Here is a 23,755-nt window from a genome sequence, read left to right as displayed (position 1 = left end):
GGAAATGCTATTGATCCAGTGGGTCGGGACTGATGATTTTTCATTAGCAGCTCATTGTTCTCTTCCACCACAAGAAGACATGCGATAAGTTCAGAATACCTTGCAGATCCACACACTCTATATTGTTGTTGTAGAGTTATATTTGATGCGTGAAAAGTGGAAAAAAAAATCAGGCATTTTCGATTTCGTAATCTCATTTCCACAAAATTTTAATTACGAAATTATTCGATATATCACAGAGTTGTAATCACTGACTTTCTTAAAATTTTGGAATATTAACGTATTTCATTCATCACGGGCGGTCGAAAGTATAATTTCTCTTATATGTTCAAATCTTTCTTTTAATACTTTCCATAAAGCCATGAGATCTTTTTCAATGATATATTCACATTTTAATCCTTCATCAAGATGTCGACGCAAAAAATATTATAGTTTTTATTTTTTCTTATGATGATGAGATACCATTTTCTTAATTTTCTCAATTAGACCCAATAACTCAAGATGCATTTCTACATCGAGTCCATTGCATATAATTTTTTCCCATATTGTCGAGCGCAACTGTAAGGTCCGAAATATGATAACGTAATCCAAATGCATGCAAATCTAGGGAAACTGTAAAATGACTAATTAAATAATTTTAATGGCATGAATTAATTATGATATGCATGATTACTTGTAAAAAAAATAGGGTTTTATGTTAGAATACATAAAACTTTGTTTTAAAAGCTATTCAAGATACGATCGAGGAACGGAAATCGGGGATCTTATAAGGGAAAATATTTATTAAATAATTATTTTTAATTGTTTAATGTGTGGTGTATTTAAATGGAAATTTCGAATTTTGGGGTGTTTTGATGTATTTTTATACGCCGAGTCGTATTTTAAATCAGTAATCGGTTTTCAATAAAAATAGGGACTTTTCGAGAATTCGGCGATTAATTTCACAAATTTTCCAAAACAAAATATTTTAAATATTTAATAATGGGCTTAGTGGGCCTACTTTACCATGGTTATGGGTCTAGACTTGCACTTAGATTTTAATCAAAATAAAACCCTTAAACTCACACACACCACACACAACACACAAGAACTCTCCTAGCATCAACAACACACGCACACATGAGAATTATAGTAAGGGAAGGCCTCGGTTTTGAGGGGGATTCAGCCTAGGGTTTTCTACGTCGACATTCTTCGCATCTCAACTTGTTTTTCGTGCGTAAAATACACAAAGGCACGCCATAATCTCTTTTTTCTCATCCATCACACCATATTATATGTTTGAAGCATGTTTGCATGAAAAATATCTTTGCCTTGTATTTATTTTCGTTTTTGTGCCATGACATGTCGATAACTCAAGTTTTTGTGGTCCAAAACCTATGATATTATTGCACAAAGGGGCTGTCATGGTAGGGTAACTTGGAAGGAAGATTTTCTAGCGTGTTAGGGGTCACATGAGTCACGAGTAAGGGCTGGAAAATGGCTAGGTAAGGGTTGAACGAAAATTGCATGTTTTGTGCACTAGGGTTTTGGCTAGGGAACTTAGGGGCTTGTGGCTCTTTGCTGCTGATAGGGCTCGACCATGGCTTGCCAAGGGCTCGTGTTGGTCACGGCTTGGACTTAGAAAGAGTCCTATCATGGCTAGGACTCTTGGACAGCGACTGGGGAAGAGTACCATAGGGCTAGGACTCTTCCCATGCCTGTGTAGGGGTTCGGCGGTGGCTTAGGCTAGTGGGCAGGGGTTGGAACATGGTTAGGTGTGGTCAGTAGGGTCCCTAGATGTTCTAGTCAGGGGATGGCTTGAGGTGCTCGGGTTTGGTTTGAGAAAAATGAGGGATGGCTCGGGGTAGCTTAGATGGTTCGAACTATGGATAGGTTAAAAAAAAGGGGTCGAACAATGGACGATGGGGTTCGATTCATGGTTCACGAGGGGCATTTAGGTATAAAAAGTTTATGTTTAAAGTTTGGGAAGAAAATATTTAAGTTTAAATTAATTCGGGATTTAAAACTCTTCATGAATTAGTAATTAAGAATTAAATCGAAATCTTTGAGATTACGTTAAATAAAAATATTAAAAGTCAAAATTAAGCTTAAATAATAATTTGGGATAGTTTCGAATTAATAAAAGTGAGGAAAAAGTCAAAATCGAGAAATTCTAAGTCCAAGGGTAAAACGGTCATTTTACACTGAAAAATCTTAGACGTCCTGGCAGCGCCCTGAATGCTATAAATAATATTAATATGTTTATGAAACTTTATGATAAAATGTTAACGCTAAAATACGTGTTGTATGATTGGTTTCAAAAGGAAAAAAATGATATGTATATGCATGAATTTTTATAAGTGATGGAAATACGAAAAGTTGAAGGAGGTGAATTGATTGTGACTAATACAATGATATGATGATACGATGATATGTAAGGCCATGGCTCAGTTGACGGGTTAGAGTGTCGCTGATGTCCCCGTCAACCGGCACCGTAGTAATACGTAGATGGATCTATCGACCTTTAGCTAATACGAAAGTCACAATTAAGGATATGAATTCAATAAAAAGGGAAAGATATACGTGTATGATGAAATGAAATATGATATGATATGTTGAAAGGAAAAATGTTTATATTCATGTTCATGAAGATTTATTTTTACGTAAAAGTATTTTTACTGTTGCATGTAGATGTACATGTATTATTTGATATTATGGTTAAGGTTTGCTGAGCCAATAGACTCACTAGGTGTGATCGATGCAGGTGAGCATGAGCTTGATAATAATGGAGATCTTGATGGTTGATCTTGGTGTACTGAAGGTGCACATAACCCGAGGACCGTCGCTAGTATTCCGCAAATAAAATTAAGTTTATTGTTGGAATCAGAATTTCGAAATTTGACAAATTGAGCGTTTGAAGATTACCGAACTGATCAACTCAACTGAACGCAACGTAACTGAACTGAAAATTATTGAACTGAAGTTGCCCAACTATTAATTAATGCGCTAAACTATCAAAGACAACTGAACTGATAAAAGCTAATTGAAACTGTGTAGTTAACTGGACGATCAGTTAAGACTGGTCAGTTACACAGTCAGTTCATCGAAAAGCTACATAGCAAATTGAACTATCAGTTACACACTCAGTTCATCAATTGGCAATGAAAATCAACTGATAAATCAGCTTGACACGTCATCAATTAAGGAGCGTGTCATTCAAGCGACAATTTGTACAAGAGCAGACCACAACTTGTAGTGGGAACGCCGTATATCAGAATGCCACAGTGTATGATTGTCAGAATAATGATGACGTGTTTACTAAGGACAAATAAATGGATATAATTATTTGAACGCATTCAATATTACGGTTGGGAAGCAAAGTCTATAAATAGCCAAGAAGATCAGCTGAGAAAGAGACTTTTGCACGTATATTCATTCTTGAGTTAAAATCTTTTAAATATTAGTTACAAGAAGCTCACGCTTATCAGATTTATTCATAGCTTTAAGGCTGTATTTTGAGTACCAACACAAGCACTCATTGTTATCTTATTCGATATTTTTAGATCAGTTGTGCTTAGCAAACACATCAGTTAAGTACTGATAAAAGCTGTAAAGATACTAAGAGTTTCAGTTTGGCAGTGTCTAAGACCAAACTAAAGTGGGTTATTAAAGATTCTGTAATTAATCAAATTCTTTTAGTGAATTTCCTATCCTTGAGATAGAAGGGGTGACGTATGAGCATTTGAAGACTCCGAACATCCATAAATATTTTGTGTTGTTTATCTTTCAAGTATTCAATATGTCCTTTAGTTTGTTTCTGCACTTTAAAGTTAACTGGTCGACATTGAAAACAAGATTCTCGAATTCAGTTTATCGCTAAACCGATTCACCCCTTTCGAAAACTTCGAAAATCGCAAAGTGTTTGTTCCACCCCCCTTCTAAACTCTTTCAATTATCCTACCGATCCTAACATTTATGATTATTTAAAAAAATTATGACTTATGATGCTTTTGAGAGATTTTTGAGAGAATGTTAGTCAGAGTTAAGTTATTTTTGAAACAATGTTAGGTTACATTGGTCGACGTTTTATGACTTTACGTTTGAATTAATTTCTTTAGGATTTTAAATAATAGTTAGTTGATTTAATTTTAAAATTAAATATAAAAAATGTTATATATGTATATATTCGGCCGAAAGTAGTATAGAATGGAGAAAAAAATTTCTAGTATATTTTAAAGAAAAACGAGTAGTTGACGTTTCATCAACAAATTCGAGCTTTGTCAAACTTGAAATTGTGGTACTAAAAAATAACAATGCATTTTATTAGTTAAGTTCTAAATATATTAATATGACAATAAAAAGTAACGGATAAATTATAAGTACAAGCATTCTTAAAATTAAAAAAAAACGCGAGGCATATATTCTCTGATAAATACAAGACTAGTGAATATAATAACAAAAATAATTATACAAAGTAAACTTGAAAGAACCATCTTCTTCTTCGAAAATTTTGATGAAGAAAATTTTTAGGGAGAAATAGTAAGTTTGGAGTACTTGAATGTGTTTGTAAAATCATATATATCGGGTAATAACTTGTCATTTATGACCGTTACAAAATCTTAAAAAAATAAATGTATGTATATATAAATTTTATCGTAATAATATGATTTATGTAATGTTAATCATGTTTAAATAATCATGTTTATCACATCACAATATTATAATGAGGTGTTAGGGACTCATTTTATATAATATTATGACATTATACAAATATATATATATATATAATTATTATATAACACAATAAAAATATATAAATAGTGAAAAATCACGTCACATTATTATAATGAAGTGTCATAAACTCCTTTTATATAATAACATGATATTATTAAAATATATATATATAATAAATAAACAGTAACACAATAAAGTTATATAAGCAGTGTAATAATATAATCACATCACGTTATTTTAATGGGGTGTCATAGACTTCTTTTATATAATAACATGATATTATATATTAAATATATACACAATAAGAATTAACAAACAGTAAAATAAATATTATTACTTTTGAATATTATTATATTTTTCTTATATTTTGGAGTTTGGAAAAATATTGAGAAACGAACCTTCCAGTTTCATATTGATAACGTGTTAAAAATAAAATTTACTATAAAAAGTAAAAATTTCAAGCTTACAAAATATATTAAATTACACATTTAATAAAATTTTGTTTACTCAATTGTGCTTTTCTTCACAAATTGATAGACCTAATTTCTTTGAAAATAAATACATCATTACATATATCACACAATAATTTTTCAATATTTACTATCCTTGTTTTCAAACTTCAATCTCTTATTTTCAACCCCTGAAGTTTAATTCAAGTAGACAGTACCAAACACTGCGACGAGTTTTGGTTAATTTTCCAATCCAAACGAAAACGAGCTTCACCAATTTTTTTTTAAAAATCGATCGATGACCTCGAATTGAGACGAATATTCAATGTGAGTATCAAATTCTTGGAAGCTATTTTCTTTAGATTCTCGTACTAATCTTTATTATTTAATACCTCGGATTCGTTCATTTTTTATGGATTGATGATGCGAGCTCAGTGGTGATTGTAGTAATGTAAGATTGCGAATTTACTGCACCGATTCAATGCATTAGCTATGAAGTGGTGTATTTTTTTATTTTTATTTTTTTGTGAATCTTCAAGTTTGCGTGAATGATTCTGATATAGTTGCCTTAAATTTAGCGTCGGGGTGATTCTAGTTAGATAGGTCGTTAGAAGGTGTATCATATAAACTGTTGAGATTTTAGCACTGTTTGTTCACGTAGACTTGGGATTTGGTGTTGATTATTAAAATATGTGGTAGCACATATTTGACAAAATTTGGTACTATAATAGTAGTTTTCCTGTAGTAGAGTATGAAGACAACCTTGCCAATTTTGGGCGAGGGGGAAGATATCAAATGTTCCTATTATATCGTCTCAGCATAAACTAATGCCGCCGTTGTTTTTTCACGCTCAAGGTAACTCCAAAAATATATTTACAAGCTATTTCAAGTATATCATATATACTCTTACCTCATTTGGAAGTTCAGTGTCTTGATGCAGTAAGCATACATGAACGCAAAGAAAACTGTAAAACCAACCAAAACCACTGCTACTGGCGCCCTGAAGTCAGGGTCATATCCAAAATGGTCTTGAATATAATTTTTAATCATTGGTTGTGCCGACGACCCCGCAACTGTAATGGTATTCTGCACATCTCCATATTGGCCTATGATTAGTCCATATACTGTCCATGCAACAGGGCAAATCCAGTAGTACCATATCCACCACTTTGGAATTTTCTGAATAATATAGGAAAAAGATTTCATGACAAGATCTTTGTTTGGTTTAAATGATTTAAGTTTAATGCAATAACTTACAGGTCTTGGGACGAAGAAGCCAGAGAATAGATTGAACAGTGCGTAGAATGCTGCTGCAAAAATAGCTGCTACTTGGTGGTTTGGTGTGATGGAAACAGTCATCATTCCATAATATGTGAAGTAGAGAAAGGAAAAGAAGGTGACAAAGTAGAACCAGAAGAATTTTGCTGCTGTCCACTCAAAGTTGAGCATGCCATACACTATAAGAGTGTAGTATGTCGTCTGAACAAGTACATAAGGTACTTCAACTATGACCTGCATACAAGGGAACAAAGAACTCTTAGTTTTTTATGTGTCACTATGTCTTGGGAACTAGAAATTCCATCTTTGCAACTTTTATTTCGATCATTAGATTGAAATTGGAACGATTTTAGTAATATTAATAATGTGTATTGAAAATAGAACGTTTCATAGTTTTGAATATTCCACAATGACTAAAACCATCCCCAAAATAAAATCTAATGCATCATTCATTTCTCTCTTGAGAAAACATACCTACCCTTCTTATTCACTTCTCAAAACATAATAATTAATTTAAATTCAACTTTATCACTTCCCACAAATTTTCATGTTACTACCTTATCTTCTATCCCAAAACATGATACGTTACCTCAAATTATTTACCCGAAATATTTCAACAAGATCATTTTCCCGAAATTATCCCCTCAAGGATGCTAAAACAAAATCAAGCAAAGTGTAAGATTTTGTTTAACAGAATCTTTGCCTGTGACATGGCGTAAGGTAATGCTGAGTACATTCCTGCAGCCCTTTCCCTGTAAAAAACTGTTCTTTCTATGGCTACTACAGGCTGTACTGTCGAGCAATTATTTATTCCAACAAATAATACTGAAGCATACATGGCTCCAATGATTGTCAAAAGATCAGTGTCGCTGTTCCTGAAGGTATAAGATAAGAAAGGCAGAATCAGAAAATTGCCTTTAATCTTTATTATTAATAACTGTGGATAACCATTTATTAGAGACAAACTTTTTTGTGCCGACCCTCCAAAAGATTGTCCCAACCATGAGAGCACAAGCCAAAGTGAAGAAATATCTGACAAGATTATAATCTGGACTTCTCCAGTAAGTCCACCATTGCTTCCAGAGGCAGGACTTAAATTGACCCCATGCAGGCTGTGAATACTGGGTTTGGAAGTACAGATCTTTTGCCCCAGGATCTGGTGTGTTCAAATCTTTTACTAGAGTATTGTTTCTCCTAGGAGAGATATAAAAGTGTGTGGGATTAGTTAAAAAACTTGTGGGTCATTAAATATTTAGAGCTGAAGTTCTCTTCACATACTGATATAAGGTTGTTGATTTGTAGTGTTCTGCGAAATCCAATCCAAGTCGGGCTTCTGTTGTGACTGAGCTTACTTCAAGCATCCAAGTTGCTGGGTTATACTTCTCTTTGATTTTCGGGATTCCAGAAATTCCCTACAATATTATGGGGTGCGCGGGGCAGATTTTTTTGTTATAAAAAAATTCTTTTCTGATGGATAATGCTTTCAAGATGTGATGTATGATGTACCTCAAAGTATTCAATGACTTTTTGTGAATGTCGGCCCAATGGTCCAGCATAGATTACTTGGCCTCCTCGTTTCATAAGAAGTAACTAATGCATATTAACATAGAAGATATCAAAATGGATGAAAATTTAGATTGATACATAGAGAAAAGGATTGGTAGTGGAGAATTGGTGGACAAACAATGTAGGGGTAAGGAATAAACGGAACACTTGTATTTACCTCATCAAAAGCTTCAAAGATATCAATACTAGGTTGATGAATTGTGCAAACCACAGTTCTCCCTGTGTCCACTGTGTTTCTCACTGTCCTCATCACAATAGCTGCTGCTCGTGCATCTAAACCCGATGTTGGTTCATCCATGAATATAATGGAGGGATTCGCCACAAGTTCAACAGCTATTGTCAATCGTTTTCTCTGTTCTGTTGACAATCCTGTAACACCTGGGATCCCAACGATGGCGTTCTTGAGGTTGTCTAGCTCAACTAGGTCCATCACTTCATCCACAAAAGCCTGAAAATAATTAAATGCATGATTGAATTTGTTATATACTTAATTGGCTTTTCCCCAAAAATATATACACTATGTTAAGGATTTCAGAAACACTTACTGTCTTTTGTTGACTGCTAACTTCTTTAGGAAGCCGGAGAAAAGCAGAGTAAATCAAAGATTCGCGGATAGTTACTTGAGGTGAGTGGATATCGGTTTGTTCACAATATCCAGAAATTCTAGCAAAGGTCTCTTGATTCTTTGGGAATCCAGATATTCTGATATCACCTTCAATATAACCACCTGTTTTTCGTCCCGCTAAAACATCCATTAGTGTAGTTTTTCCTGCTCCACTAACACCCATCAATGCAGTCAAAACTCCTGGCCTAAATGCACCAGTTACTTCACGAAGCAATTGGAGTTTGTCCTCTGTGACTCCTTGGGCCTTCATTTCCTGAGGTAAAAGAACATGTTTGTTAGAAAGAAATCAGTTAATATGTCAGATGGTTTTTTGGCCAGTTTTTTGGAGATATAGAGACTGTTAATCATCTGACGAGAATAATGTGACAAGTTCTTACTGGCGGCATGTCAACAAAGTAGTTTACACTGTCAAAGGACATAGCAAGAGGTGTGAACGGTAGAACCATTCCTCGCTTTGGGGCAACACCTCTTACTGTCTCAAGGCTTGAATCTTCGTTTCTTGTTAGTCCATATGTGGTGGAACGACCACTCATGCGTCGGATCGCCATTTCCACTGATGAAACAAAGAGAAAAAAAATCTGTATTATATATGTCTAATCAAATGAATTTTTATGATGATGTATGGTTGGCAAACAGTACTCGTGTTGTTTCCATCAGTTGCAGATAAAGACTGGGGAAAAGAATCTTTCTTTGACTTTGTTGTTCTAAGTCTTGGTTCATCTTCTGTTTTTTCATGGCCCATTTCCATCTCCGTCGCCTGCTCTTTGGGTATGATAGCTTGTGGCTTCCCTAGAGCTATTTTTTCGATTACAAAATTGGTGAATAATTGTCACGGACAATTTATTTATTTATCTCACATATTAAGTAGAGCATTAGAACTTACGGTTAAGATACATGAGAGAAAATGTAAAAAGAACATTAAAAAGTATTGTGAACCCCGCTAGGGCAGCAACACCTATCCAATACCAGTTCTTTTCTTGGAAAATATTGAAATTTCTCAATATGGCCACACCCAGTCTTGTGGTATTGTCCGAGGCCTGCATGTGGCGTTGAATATCATTATGTTATGTCTGAGCAACTGAAAAAAAGTTTGCAAGCAATATATAGTTTTACAATACCACTTTGTTCATCCATCGTGGAGAAAACATCTCATTCACTGCAATGGCATTGTAACCATAGGTTAGGGGTGACACCCAATAACCCCACCCCCACCAGTCTGGAATTTTGTCTGCAGTTGGAAACAAATAGCAGTGTAAGATAAGTCTAAGGAATCGGTTTTACTTTTATTTATGTTGCATGTAACCATTATATTTCTTCAGATTAGGGCTGGTCACTAACTTTCAGGAAGGATGAAACCACCCAACAGGAACACGAGTAGAAGAGTTAGAGCACCCCCGGTGTTTGCCATAATCATTGTTCTGCATATTCCTGCTATCAGCCTGAACAACCCCGCGGCCATTTGTTGGATAACAAATATCAGTAGAAATTGCTTGAAGAACCTGATAATGGAACAAATATCTTCTGAATCAGATGGCCTTATTTTTCAAAATGTGTATCTTTATAATTGATACGCACTCCACAGATAATTTCTTGCAATGTTCCAAGTACGAACACCTTCTGGTCTTGCTCCTCAGCATTTAAATCTATCGAGTTTTTCTTTTTTTGGGGTGCATATTTGATGCCTGGTTACTAATTTACTTGATTTCACGATTATTGATTTACATCTACTTCAGTGTGACCTTAAACAAGTGAAGTCGAAATAAGCTATTGAAAACTGGCATAAATTACCTGTTAGGTTCAGGAGCAAATCCAATAGTGTAGTATGTTGTGACCATCCACACAATAGCCTCAAACACGGATATTGGAATCCTTAGCAAAAACGTTGGCAAAGTGAAAGTCCAAGGAGGGTGGAAAAGAAGGTCCCTGTGTTTGTAAAAGACTGGAAGTCTTTGGATCGTCAGAGCGAGTTCTGAGAAACCGTTAAACGTATTGCATATCATGCTAAATAATAGTGCACCAATGTAGATAGCACCGTCTTGTTCATTCCTTGTTTGTAGCTGAGTTCGTAGAAACAGAGTTGATGTGATAATGGCCACAATGAATATTTGGATTGTCTTGAAAACATAAACAAAAGAATTTCTCTTGATCAAAAGCCATTCTTTATCAAAGTTGGCTTTGAGAAGCTCTCTTTTGGGGACTGAGTACTTTTTAAACACAAGAGCTGCTTTGTGACTTCGATTTCTGTCATAAAGGACAGATAGTTCGTTTTCAAGACGTAAGCCTGCATGAAACCGCTTGAATCTTTTTGCAAATTCACCTACTGAAATGTGGTGATATGGTTGGCTTCTATCTGCCCAATATTGCTCTTGATCTTTTTTCGATGTCACCTGTTACCAGTTTGGATAATACATTTGTAAGTCTTGCCATTATATATCAGAATCATGCATATCATCTAACTGAATAATTTTAAGTTTCATGCATTTAGCTCATTAAACTTTTAAAGTTTCGAAATTAAGGTAATGCAGGTGAATGAAGGACCCAGAAGGAGGGGAGCACGCCTGCTTATAAAAAATCCTATACCCATCTCTACTGTCGTGCTTTACCTCTTGCAAGAAATCGGCAGTTCCTTTCCTCTCTGGACATCTGAAACCACAACTCTCAAAGAACTCAACTACATGTTCTCTGGGTCCCTGATAAACTATCTGGCCTTCTGATAACAGAATGATATCATCAAAAAGGTCAAATGTTTCAGGTGCTGGCTGAAGAAGGGACATAAAGATTGTCGCTTCTGTGAGATGTACAATTTGTTGCAAACACTTGACAATTTGATAAGTCGTGGAGCTGTCTAGGCCGGTCGATATCTCATCCATGAACAGCGTCTTTGTTGGCCCAACGATCATCTCTCCTGCATCAGAATCAAAGCAAAAGCATTGACTTCTTTACTCAAAGATTCAGTTCCGTTACACCAGGTATTTTTAGTTTATACAAATTGTCCATTTTTAAATTTGTCACATCGAACATCAAAGAAAGCTTAAAGAGACTCATTTCTGCTATGATGTCTAGTTTTGGCGACAGTTGGACTTACTAAATTGTCATATGCCCCCTCTGTCATGTCTTATAATCTAAAAAATACATAATTCATTAGTGTCTTGTGCTCAAGTACAAAAGTTTATTGAGCATGAATGTCTCTTCATGATTTAGGAAGTCCTCGAAAGGAACCTTGATTATAGGTGGCTTAGGCAAGTTTACCCTCCAATAAAAATCCCTTTAAATTGTGTTTTGTCTAGGCTGCTTGTGACCCCATTAGAGTTTTAGTATGGTTCTAATACTATAGATGAGCAGCCCGAGTCCCGATTGGTTTGGAATCTGACTGTTAGATCTCAACTTACGCTCAAAACTTCGTTTGCATCTGAATTTAGCTTTTCAAATTTAGCTGAACAGGCTCAATGTTTCCAGAAGTTAGAAAATATTAAAATTTTCGTTCTACTCAGTAAAATTAACTATAAAAGGTTTAAGTGCATTTACAATTTTTGGCTTAGAATTGTAGTCTTCAATCTAATAATAATAAATATTAAATAATATCATAAATACACGGGGAGCATGAGTCGGGACTCGAGTTGAACTCTGTCAAGCTGAAGCTTTATTTGAACTCTAATCAAGCTCCTGTCTCCCACCCTCTCCCCATCACAAACACGTCATATTGCATCAGAAAGGTTGACGACGACATATTTTGTAGCTCATACGACACATCAGGTGAAATTGATTTAGAAGAGTTGTTTTGTGAGGTTTAATTATTGGAAATGCGAACTCTATGTTTGAGCAATATGATATGATTTGTTCTTTTAGTGAGTGGACCTATTGGGTTAGGTCTAGTTTCTTATATTGATTTTATTATATTAAATTGGATTAATTTCTCATGGTGATTGATACGAATCTGACCGGGTGTTACGTGCTAATGGTTGAAAGGAGATTTAAGATGCGTTGTTGCCGCGGACTTTCAAGTTTGATTGTGATTAAAGATGATGAATCAAGCATATTCAAGCAAGTGGTGGAGTTCAACAAAGAATATACCGAAGGACCTATAACGAGGGGACGCATCAAGAAGTTTAAAGAAGCACTTCAAGGATTCATGGTGAACTACCAAGGAAGTTCAACAAATGGGGTGTCTAAATTAGAGGAGTTTGGGGAATATGGACACAACAATGGAAGTGTTTGGAATGTTATTCAAGTGTTAAATGACCATGAGGACAGCAGCATGCGCGCCCCAGCACAAGATCTCGCGCAACCGGGCGCGCAAAGGGGCAGCAGGTGACGCGCACCAGCGCCACATTTGGCGCGGCCATGGCGCGCGCCATCGCGCGAGTTCCGGCGCTGCCGCGCGTCGGATGCTTTTGAATGGCCGAATCTCGCGCGCCACCGCGCGTCCTTCCGTGTCAAAATTGTTATCTACTTTTATTAAGCCTTTTCACACAACTTTTCTTGTATTTTATTGTTTATATAATGCATTGTAAGGACCATGAACGAAATTATTGAATGATATAAGAAAAACTTTAGGTTCTCTCAATTTTCAAAGCTTATAGCTTTGTTCTTCACAAGAAGAAAACCAAATCAAACTTATCAAAGATTTTCATCTTTGTGGCGTTTGTCGATTGTTTTTCGTACGGATTGTCAAAACAAGATCTTTGAAGGTTCGTTTGAAATTCAATTGTTCTTATCGTTGATGTTTGTTGCTAAGTGTTATCGCTTAGAGGTGAATATCACAAATCATTACTTGTTTCAAAAGATCGGGAAAACATAATCGATTCTTGTTCGTTATTGAATTGAGGGCTCGATTTTAATAACTGTATTTGCTTTTCATTCGTACGAGTATTCTTATCATTTGGTATCAGAGCTTTGGCTAATTGAATTCAAGCAAGTATCTTGTTCTTCAATTTCAGATCTGTCTAAAAGAATAAAAATAAAAAAAATCCGTTCTGTTATCAGATCTGTGTTATCCTTTCGTTTCTATTTTCAGATCTTTATAAAATTTCGTTGTGTTTTCAGATCAGTGTTATCTTTTCGTTTCTGTTTTCAGATCTGTGTTATCATTTGTTCTGTTTTCAGATCTGTGTTATCCTTTCGTTTCTGTTTTCAGATCTGCGTTATCCTATCGTTCTTAGTTTTTGTGGATCTGTGAATTTTCGAAAATTCTGTGTTTGTTCCTTGGAATTTTCGAGTGCACCATATATTTTCGAGTACAATAAAAAAAAATATCAAATTTCTTGCCTTTGCACAGTCTAAGTGAGACAGTTATGAGTGTCCACGAGTTGAGTCTGATTGGTTTGATATACAAGTACAAAGCTTGAGCACATCTTAGAAAGAACTATCAAATTTTAGTGAAAACACTTGAGTGCGAGCGTTATTTCTTTGGAGTGACCGGTGAGTATTTTGTAGTGAGAAAAAAAAGAGTCGAGTGAATTTTTCATTGGAGTGACCAGTGAGGATTCGTGGTGAGAAAACTTATTCTTTATTATTTTACTAACATTTTCTTGCAGGTATAATGGTTGACGAATGTCAATTTCAAACAATGTTGAGAGGGTTGGATATAATATGGGAGAAGGAGTTTAAGCCTCTACGTGAGAGGTATAGGTGGAGTGAAGAAGAGGAAATACATGATAGGCAATATGATGAGGATAGGCGACATAGAAGATTTGGAGGGAATAGATCATTGTATTTACATCGTGATGATGATAGGGGATGTGAGGAGAGTAGTGGGTGTGGCAACCGAGGAGAGAAGATCATTGCTAGTCCAATGGAGCAGTCGAGATGTGAAGCTAGCAAATATGAATATCAAGGTACAAGTAAAAACTCAAATTCTAGTACTTTTGATATTATATGTTGTTGATGTTTAAAATTTGGGCATGATACTAGCCAATGTCAACGTAAGGAGCTGACAGTAGTAGAGTCGTTGGTTGAACTTAAATCTCAAGTGGAGGTTGAGATTGTTGGAGAATTTGAACATGAAGTTGAGGTTGTAGAAGAATCTGAATTTGAGGTTGTGGTTGAGAAAGATGTTGATGATTGTATTGCACAAGTTGATGAGTCTAATGATGTTAAATTGTGTATAGTGGAAAGTGAATCATTGAGTGGTAAAGAAATGTGTGATTTGTAAGGAGGAGGAGAATAGGCAAGAAGAAACTTTGTTGCTCAAAACATTTGAAGAAAAATATATTTCTTTTGCTCAATTGAAACGAAAAGAAATTATTGATGATCAATTGAAATGTATTTAAAAGAGTCGAAAAAAATGTGATATGGTCGAAAGAATGAGTGAACAAAAGAGTGAGATGACCATATAAATAAAAAGAGAAGAAAAGAATGAGATAAAAGAAAAAGAACAAGAAAAGAGGCCAAAGAAAATAAAAAGAAAAAGAACTTTATGGCCCAAAAGAGTGAGATGGAGAGATGCTTATTCTTGCATAAACATTTCATGTACCTTTGTACAAAGTGGTTTATTGTTATGGTGATGATATAGCCGGTTCAATTCCGAGCAATGCTATTTCTTATTTGCAGGTTCTTGGGGTTGTCATACCAAGGAGACAAGTGAGTTTTACTAAAGGGAGAACCCAAGGGTCCGAGCCTCGAGAATACAAGTACCATCGCGATGAGGTAAGTTTAATTGCCAACACAACAACTATGAGGTATGACTTTCTTCCTTACTTTAAAGTTGTATTGCTTTGTTTTCAAGAATTTGTAGAATGGGTTGTAAGTTTGGTGGTTAGAGGACCGGGTGTCAGTTTGTCTTTATTCCTTGGTTGTTATGGATGTGAGACTATTGATGAAATGCATGTACTTTTTATGAACTTTGATTTTCCACGAGTTACTAAGTTAGTAGGATTTGTTTGCTACAAGGGTTTATATGCATTAGACTTAAATTTTTGTGATGAGATAAGATATTGCATTGATAGTACACGTGACGTATCTTATTTCCATGATTTATACTTGATTAGTGATGATTGTAAAGATTACATGGATAGTACATTTAATGTGTTCTATTTGCATGATTTATGTTGGTTTGATGATGGTTTTGAGGGGGGCAAGGATGAACATGACTGTTTCTTTGTTCATGATGAAAACATGTTTAAGGAGAATAAAATTTTCATCATACATATATTGCATGAGTTGTTGCTTGATATTGAGGCACATGACACGTGTTTAATTGGTAGCCATGAAGTAACTAGAGCCATAGATATGATGCATGAATTTTTACTATGGTTGCATATGAGGAGGTATATTGAGTGGAATTGTGAAACATGCATTGCACGTAAGAATTTTTATGATCATAATAATTACAATTTTAAGGAGGATAAATTGTTTATTCTAAATTCATTGCATGAGTTACGTGCTGGTGATGCATATAGTGGTGTATTTATCTTTGATAAAATGCATGATTATATGTGTTGGTTGCATATGAAGAAGTATGTTAAGTGGTGTAGTCAAGGGTGCATTGGATATGGGAAAAGGGCATTTAAGTTTGATTCTTATGTGTTGTATCAATTATATCTTATTCCTAGTGGACTATGGTCGTACACGTGTATGAATTTCAATTGTGTGTTAACTAGGTCTAAGAAGGGGAGAAATCTGATCTTTGTGATAGTTAATGATATCTTATCATTTGGTGTCATTCGTCAATTGGTGTATGTTGAGGTTGTTATATTGACAGTGCAGGCAACCATGGAGTTAGGGCTCAAAGCATTGAAGAAGCACGTGGGCAATAGCACCTACAATCTTGAGCTTAAAAGTAAGAATGTTGATAATATACTTCTTGTTATTACTAACTTGCTTCGTTTTTGTGTAGGTAGACAAGATTTGAGGACAAATCTTTTTGAAGAAGGGGAGTATGATACGAATCTGACCGGGTGTTACGTGCTAATGGTTGAAAGGAGATTTAAGATGCATTGTTGCCGCGGACTTTCAAGCTTGATTGTGATTAAAGATGATGAATCAAGCATATTCAAGCAAGTGGTGGAGTTCAACAAAGAATATACCGAAGGACCTATAACGAGGGGACGCATCAAGAAGTTTAAAGAAGCACTTCAAGGATTCATGGTGAACTACCAAGGAAGTTCAACAAATGGGGTGTCTAAATTAGATGAGTTTGGGGAATATGGACACAACAATGGAAGTGTTTGGAATGTTATTCAAGTGTTAAATGACCATGAGGACAGCAGCATGCGCGGCCCAGCACAAGATCTCGCGCAACCGCGCGCGCAAAGGGGCAGCAGGTGACGCGCACCAGCGCCACATTTGGCGCGGCCATGGCGCGCGCCATCGCGCGAGTTCCGGCGCTGCCGCGCGTCGGATGCTTTTGAATGGCCGAATCTTGCGCGCCACCGCGCGAGATAATGCGCAGCCGCGCGTCCTTCCGTGTCAAAATTGTTATCTACTTTTATTAAGCCTTTTCACACAACTTTTCTTGTATTTTATTGTTTATATATTGCATTGTAAGGACCATGAACGAAATTATTGAATGATATAAGAAAAACTTTAGGTTCTCTCAATTTTCAAAGCTTATAACTTTGTTCTTCACAAGAAGAAAACCAAATCAAACTTATCAAAGATTTTCATCTTTGTGGCGTTTGTCGATTGTTTTTCGTACGGATTGTCAAAACAAGATCTTTGAAGGTTCGTTTGAAATTCAATTGTTCTTATCGGTGATGTTTGTTGCTAAGTGTTAATCGCTTAGAGGTGAATATCACAAATCGTTACTTGTTTCAAAAATCGGGAAAACATAATCGATTCTTGTTCGTTATTGAATTGAGGGCTCAATTTCAATAATCGTGTTTGTTTTTCATTCGTACGAGTATTCGCATCAGTGATGCTTTTGGTAGATATTGTTTAACAATATCCACTAGAGGATTTAGTTAGCAGCTACATTATCCATATCTTTACACCTTAATGAATTAAGAAGAATAACATTACAATTTAGGTCATAATGATCTTTTTTTTGACCAATTGTACTATCTATTTGAAATCAGTTGTATTTTTTAAATAAAATTTATTTAATTTTTCGAAGTGTAAACTTTTAGTATATACGTATGCATTTTGTATTTAAACTTAGGATACTCCATATTAAATTAGATTTAATGGTTTAAAAATGTGCATTAAACACGCAAATCACCTGTTGTAACACGCTTCTTTTGTCCACCCGAAATTCCTCTTATCAATTCATCTCCCACAATGGTGTCCCGGCACACATCTAGCCCCAATATCTGCATTTATATTCAAAATTTGCCGAGGTAATATTAGCAGAAATTCATACATAAAATTTCACATCTTTCTTTGTATTTTTTTTTTAATTTAAGGTTTGTTTACCGATCAAAACCCTTGTACTTAATCAATGGCCCACTTCACCTAAAAGGGTCAATTTATGCCTCTAACATAGTCCAACAAAAGTCGTAACATAGAGTAGCTGAGTAGGTGAGGTGAGACTTTTTACCCCAACACATGATGAAGCTGCGACTTGAAAACGAAAGGCCCAATGTAGTCGTTGAAACTGATCGTTTTGTCTTCCTAAACCTTACCTTATACTAATCATTTATCAAATATATAGACTTCTTTATTCGTTGGTTAAGTTGGATGAACATAGCAGAGCAAAACAAAATGGGATTTACTGAATTTGGACGTAAGTAGGACGTGGTTTAAGAGATAAAACAAATCTGTTTTCAAAAATTACACAATAGTAGGAGTTTTTTTTGAAGTACATAAAAGTTCTGCTCTTCCTCACATTGGAGTCCTAACTCCGTCCGATTGTCCGAATTAGATATTAGTTTTTATGCTAGTTATTGACAACAAATTCTTAGTACGGCAGGGTTAACTGTCCGCAATGTGCTTTAATTGTTGAAGAAAAATCTCGGAAATAATGTGTTTTCCTAATATTTGGTTTTTCTTACCTTTAGCGTGTAATCTGTGACGAGGCTACTTTCGACTCCTCGCATTGCAGTTGCCTGATGAAAAAGAAAGAAAACGCAGAACTTAATGATATTTGATATATTGCTTAACCACACTGTTTAATCTAATTAGAATATTAGATTACCTTCATGAAAAGATCAACTTCTGCCTCAGGAAATATGCCAGCTTCCTTTTCTCTTCTGGCAAGCTCACTCAAAAGGTCTGTTCAATTTTTATTATCATTAAAAATAAACCCCGTTGCACTGTTATACTGATATATATATCTTGTCCGAAATTCGTTTGTAGCTTGAAATTATATATGTTTGATATGAAAACGTTTTGTATTAATTGTGACAGTTGTGTAAAACAAAAAATGCTGAGATGTGGGAAGAGGTGTGTGCTACGACGGAGTAACTGGAAACTATTGTGAGATAGCTGATGTTATTTTAAGAAAGGGTCAAAGCGATTGTGTTAGTACCATATCGTGATCCGACCCCTTGGCATCTGGCAGAGAAATCCAGTGTTTCTTTGACAGTCATTTCTCCGACATGAACATCGTTCTGGCTAATGTAGGCTGATGTTTTCTGCGGCACAAATTCATGGAGCATGTGTCCGTTGTATGTGATCTCACCCCTTGTCTGTTCAACATTTTCAATAAACAAGAATATTTTCCAAGGTAAGCAAGCTCATGCCGCACTGAGATACCAAATTCGAAGTACTAGTAAAACAAAAATGTGAATATTAAGGTGAACGAATATGTGAATCGGAGTGGATTATGTGGTCACTAAAATTAATCCAATATTGAATCACTTGTTAGGTTATGAGCCCGAGAGAGTGCTAGATGAGTTATAAATAATGGACATCGATGTGTAAGTGATTTAGGAATGACAGGAATTGTCTTCTGAGAGAATGCAATAATACATGCCCAGAAATCTAATTTCATATCAAGATATAAATTATTTGAGTTTTTCCACCAAAAAGTTTTAAATGGTCTGGTTGTTTTTATTCGTTTGATCATAAGCTCAAACCATGCAAAATTAGCATTTAAGGGTGTTGTTCAGGTAGAAATATACACAATAAAGTGGCGGAAAATAGGAGGGTTAAGAAAATAGGGGCGTGCACAATTATTTATTTTATTAATAACTCAATTTATCGTAAATTATAAGTCTTCAAACCTTTAAAGTCGGATCTAATTTTCCGGCCAGAGCCAACAAAAGAGTTGTTTTCCCAGAAGATGGAGGTCCCAATAAAAGGGTCATTCTGTGCACACAAAAAATACTTGTTACTTTATATGGTATTAATCAATCTTTAGATGACCCATTTTCAGTATATACCTCGACGGTTTAATGATGCCCGATGCATCTTTTAGTATTGTAAGTTTTGTCTTCTTGGCCGACCTAATGCCAAAGCAACTCAGCCCTGTCTCGGCCATGTTACGCACGACATTCGGCAAGCTTGGAAGCGCCCGGTCTCCCACGAAACAGTTGGCCTCCACTGTTAAGTGTTCGAACCTAAGTTCTACGGTAGGTAGTGTGATCCCAACTCTGCCATGAATTACAACTTAAATAACATAGTAAAATTACCAAACACAAGAATTTTAAGAATAAACTGTTACAAACAAAATTAATTTGAAATAACATTAATCCGTTTGTCCGCGTTTCACGCTCAACACACACTTCATCGAATAACTAGTTAAACGAAAAAGGATAGTAACTTCTTGGTTTAGTAGGAAAGGTAAAACCCAAAATCATACAAGCCTTGAGTTTAAATCTCATTTATATGAATAGTAGTTAGATTAGACAAGAAATTCTCAATTTGTTTTTTGGCTTACGTCACTGAATTGGTTTGCAACTTTCCTTTTCTTGTTTAGCTCCCAAATTATTCTGACTTAAATTACATGATATGCATGCTACGAGGGATTTGAATTTTTTTTTTTTGATTTGGTCATATCACTAAATCGATTATCAACTTTTAGAAATAAATTTTGATAAAATTCATTTTTTGTTTGAGTTGTTTTCAAAAAAAAAAAAAATGAGCAAGAAGTATTTTGAAGTACAAACTTTGATATATTTTATAGATTATTAAATATCATTAATATACGGATTTTTATGGTTAATAATATAACACAGATAAAGTTGATTTGATGACGTAAAGTAGAATATTTCTTGTATTCAGCGGACCTATACCTAAAGCTAAACCAACTCAACCATGATTGAATTTTGACACGATTCACAATGGCCCACCAAGTTCTAAACACCACTGTCCTACGAAATAAATACTTTTTTTTAAAAAAAATATTCTAATTTTTTAGATATTATAAATTACAAAAAAAAAAGTTCATGAGAGAATTTTACACACACCTCCATGTTTAAAAAAATATTATTTTTATGTTAAAAATATTATTTGTAGATCTAAATATTGACTGATCAACTCGTCTCACGGGTATAGTCTCATGGATATAGGTCTGTGAGACAGTCTCGAAACTTAAACCATAGAAATTAATATAAATTTCAATTATTCAAAACTACGCTGAATTGCTTCCTAAATTATTACTAATATCTGATACCTTTTTTGGCTGGGATTTTTAAAATTAAAAACTTAAAACATTGAGAATCCAAAAATCGTAAACTATAAATTTTAGCTTTTTAAGCCAAAACAAAAAAAAATATTTTTTCAATTGCTCCAGACTGGGAAAACCGAATGAGCCCTTCTAAACATAAAAATACTTTTTTAAAAAATGAAAATTCGTTTCATAAAATATCAGTGTCATAATTAAATCGTAAAAAAACTAGAAATGTAACACACACGTTAGTTTAGAACTTGAGGAGTAGGAAAGCAAGTGATTACCAACATTTGTAATGAGCGTTATTAATTCAGCAAAAGATAAAGCTTACTTATCGATACGATTCCTGAGTTTCACCAAGAATTTCTCGTTATCTTCCTCCGCAAACTTGAAGAATCTGTCGATGAATTCTACCCTCTCATTCAGACCAAGTTTCCTCACATCGACTTCCCTGTGCACAACCTTAACGTTCCCATGATTGGGTGTTTCCACTAGAGATTTTAGGACAGTTCGCCTCAGCCTGTCGTAGGTCGGTAGCTTCTCCAAAGCAGCCCATCTTAAGGCTTCTTCGTCTTCCTCGGCTCTACTGGCTTGCCTCGGAGTTGAGCCGGAGGCGAAAACCTCCTCCAAGGTCCAGTTTGCAGCCCTGCTCAGGCTCCTCCCGATGGTCCTACTCACACTCGTTGAGTCCACGTCCATGTTTGCTTTGCTCTTTCTCACCTGTGTCTTAGATTATCAGTTAAGAAGTTTTCTAATAGATGGTAGAAAATGAAGTAGTTCATTTTTTGTGGATTCAAAGAGCCAAGATTTGGGCAAGTTATAAATAAAATTTAAAACCAGACGCACAATCATAACGATCAGGGTACGTAAGTGAGTAAAAACAAACATATCAAATGCATACTCGATCTTGTTTCCAATCACTTGGCCTAGGGAATTAATGAACTTGAAACAATCAGCTAGATCAATAAACCACTCGATATATTGAAGAACTAGGGATATGTATCTAAATGGAAAATATAGATATAGAAGTAAGGACTTAATTTGGTTTTGAAATGGTTGTAGGAGTCACTCTTTTGTTTAAAAGAGCTAGAGAGTTGGAGTTATGGTTAAGTAGAGAGAAATGGATTGGTTGTGTGCATGAAAAATGTTGGTCTTTTTATACAGTAATCAGAGGGCCGTGGTTTGGTTTGGTTTGGTTTGGTGTTGAATTGGAGGGATTGTTTGGGACCTACAGAAAACTGAATGCATAAAATTTAATTTGTGTACCAACTTTTTTTTTTCAAGGTCTTTAAATTTTTCTTCCTTTTTTTTGCCTTTTGCGTTTTGTTTCTTTTCCTATTAGGAGTATGGAGTAGGTACCGCGGTACCCTCGCAATCCTTAACTTGACAATTTAAATATTTTCGCAAATAGGGCTATTTTTCTCTAATGCACAAAAAAAAAAGCATGTGTTGTGAGAAAAAAGAAAAACGGCATGCCTCTATAACAATATATTGATAAATAATACTAGTAATCATTGAAATAATAATTTTTATATAAAATATAATTTTAAAATATAATATATCTATTGGGCTTTTTTTTTTAATAAAATTATGTTGAAGCCAAAGCATTTTAATAAAGATAAAAATAGATCTATTGTTCAAATAATAAATATCGAGTGACAAATATAAATATTGAAATATTTAATTCAAATGCTACCTATATTGATTTTAATCAAGTTTTATTTATTATAAAATACATAATTATAGATTTATTTAATACTTGTAATTTGATTTCTTATTAACAGTATCAACTATACTGCATGATCACTTAATTTTAAAAATCTCTATCCCATTTAAATTAGAGTAGGTCTTTTGCTGCAATGGTCTCACTGATTTATATCAATGAGATATGTTGACTCGATCCATGTCATGCCCCGAAATCGAGGCATCGGTGATATCTGGCATTGTTTAACAATTAATTGAAAACAATAAGCCTCGTATCGATAAGACAAATAAATCAGTCTTTTTCATAAATAAAATATTGTCTTTACAATGACAATAGAACAAAAAAATTTACATCAGAGTTTGCGTAAATTTAAACAAAAGGAAGGTAAAAATCTTGATTCTTGATCTTGTCAATCGATCACCATCCCCAGAAAGCTTCTAGTTCATCCTCATTCAGTCGTTCTTCGTTCTTATCTAAAATTTGTAAGGGGTGAGTGTTTTGGGAAACACTCAGCGATTGGGGGTCGATCGATTTCCAAAGATACATATAGAACTTAATCTTTAAAGCATTTCTTTAACAAACTTTCAAAACTTATTACCTTTGACTTATCATAACATAACCGAATCAAATACGAGACAAAGATTATCAGAAGATTCAGAGCAATTCAGAAGAAAATCAGAAATAAATCAGAACAAATACAACACTGTTACACATCTCATTTATATGGTCAAATTGTCCCCAATATGTTAGTACTCTAAGGGGTTAGGCCAGAACACAATTTTATATCCATTGATGGGGCCAGACAGAACACAGTTTTATACCAACTGATGGGGGCCAGAACACGGTTTTATACTCACCGATGGGGGCCAGACAGAATTACAATTATCGTTCCAATTCAATTCAATTTGTATAGTGTGTCACAAAATTCA

The 23,755-nt window shown here is 34.9% G+C and overlaps 1 protein-coding gene and 2 long non-coding RNA genes across 5 annotated transcripts; 2 read left to right on the top strand and 1 right to left on the bottom strand.

Moving 5' to 3' along the window:
* The first annotated feature begins 5,360 nt into the window (after positions 1–5,360).
* On the top strand, positions 5,361–6,649 carry LOC142541047 (uncharacterized). 3 transcript variants are annotated; one of them, XR_012819217.1, is made up of 4 exons: positions 5,361–5,489; positions 5,911–6,017; positions 6,103–6,243; positions 6,422–6,649. It is a non-coding gene; the product is annotated as an uncharacterized LOC142541047 (long non-coding RNA). The 3 variants fall into 3 exon arrangements; XR_012819218.1 differs by having other exon boundaries at positions 6,090–6,243; XR_012819219.1 differs by having other exon boundaries at positions 5,908–6,017.
* LOC142541046 (ABC transporter G family member 29-like) lies at positions 5,952–22,241 on the bottom strand. The gene is made up of 23 exons (XM_075647588.1): positions 22,023–22,241; positions 21,453–21,841; positions 19,893–20,102; positions 19,734–19,818; positions 19,037–19,196; positions 18,704–18,780; positions 18,561–18,614; positions 17,789–17,879; positions 11,235–11,536; positions 10,420–11,018; positions 9,970–10,130; positions 9,750–9,859; positions 9,515–9,668; positions 9,271–9,426; positions 9,009–9,184; positions 8,552–8,884; positions 8,164–8,454; positions 7,947–8,030; positions 7,719–7,852; positions 7,407–7,634; positions 7,144–7,315; positions 6,420–6,674; positions 5,952–6,341 (listed from the first exon to the last, which is right to left on the bottom strand). Exons 2-23 carry the CDS (start codon positions 21,818–21,820, stop codon positions 6,069–6,071), a joined length of 4,473 nt encoding a protein of 1,490 aa, XP_075503703.1. The 5' UTR covers positions 21,821–21,841; positions 22,023–22,241; the 3' UTR covers positions 5,952–6,068.
* Positions 9,265–11,277, top strand: LOC142541049 (uncharacterized). The gene is made up of 4 exons (XR_012819220.1): positions 9,265–9,399; positions 9,951–10,235; positions 10,427–10,617; positions 11,157–11,277. It is a non-coding gene; the product is annotated as an uncharacterized LOC142541049 (long non-coding RNA).
* Positions 22,242–23,755: the final 1,514 nt, after the last annotated feature.

Source organism: Primulina tabacum, chromosome 3 (genome assembly GCF_025594145.1).
Source record: "Primulina tabacum isolate GXHZ01 chromosome 3, ASM2559414v2, whole genome shotgun sequence".
NCBI lineage: Eukaryota > Viridiplantae > Streptophyta > Magnoliopsida > Lamiales > Gesneriaceae > Primulina > Primulina tabacum.
Note: the sequence above shows the minus strand (reverse complement) of the source record. Positions and strands in the feature narration are given on the sequence as shown.

Excerpts from the sequence above, each read along its gene's own strand:
- LOC142541046 (XM_075647588.1), bottom strand. The coding sequence starts at position 21,820 with ATGGACGTGGACTCAACGAGTGTGAGTAGGACCATCGGGAGGAGCCTG. Across the intron at positions 9,860-9,969 it reads TGGTTTCATCCTTCCTGAAA|ACAAAATTCCAGACTGGTGG; the intron begins GTTAGTGACCAG and ends TTCCAACTGCAG. Across the intron at positions 9,669-9,749 it reads CACGATGGATGAACAAAGTG|GCCTCGGACAATACCACAAG; the intron begins GTATTGTAAAAC and ends CGCCACATGCAG.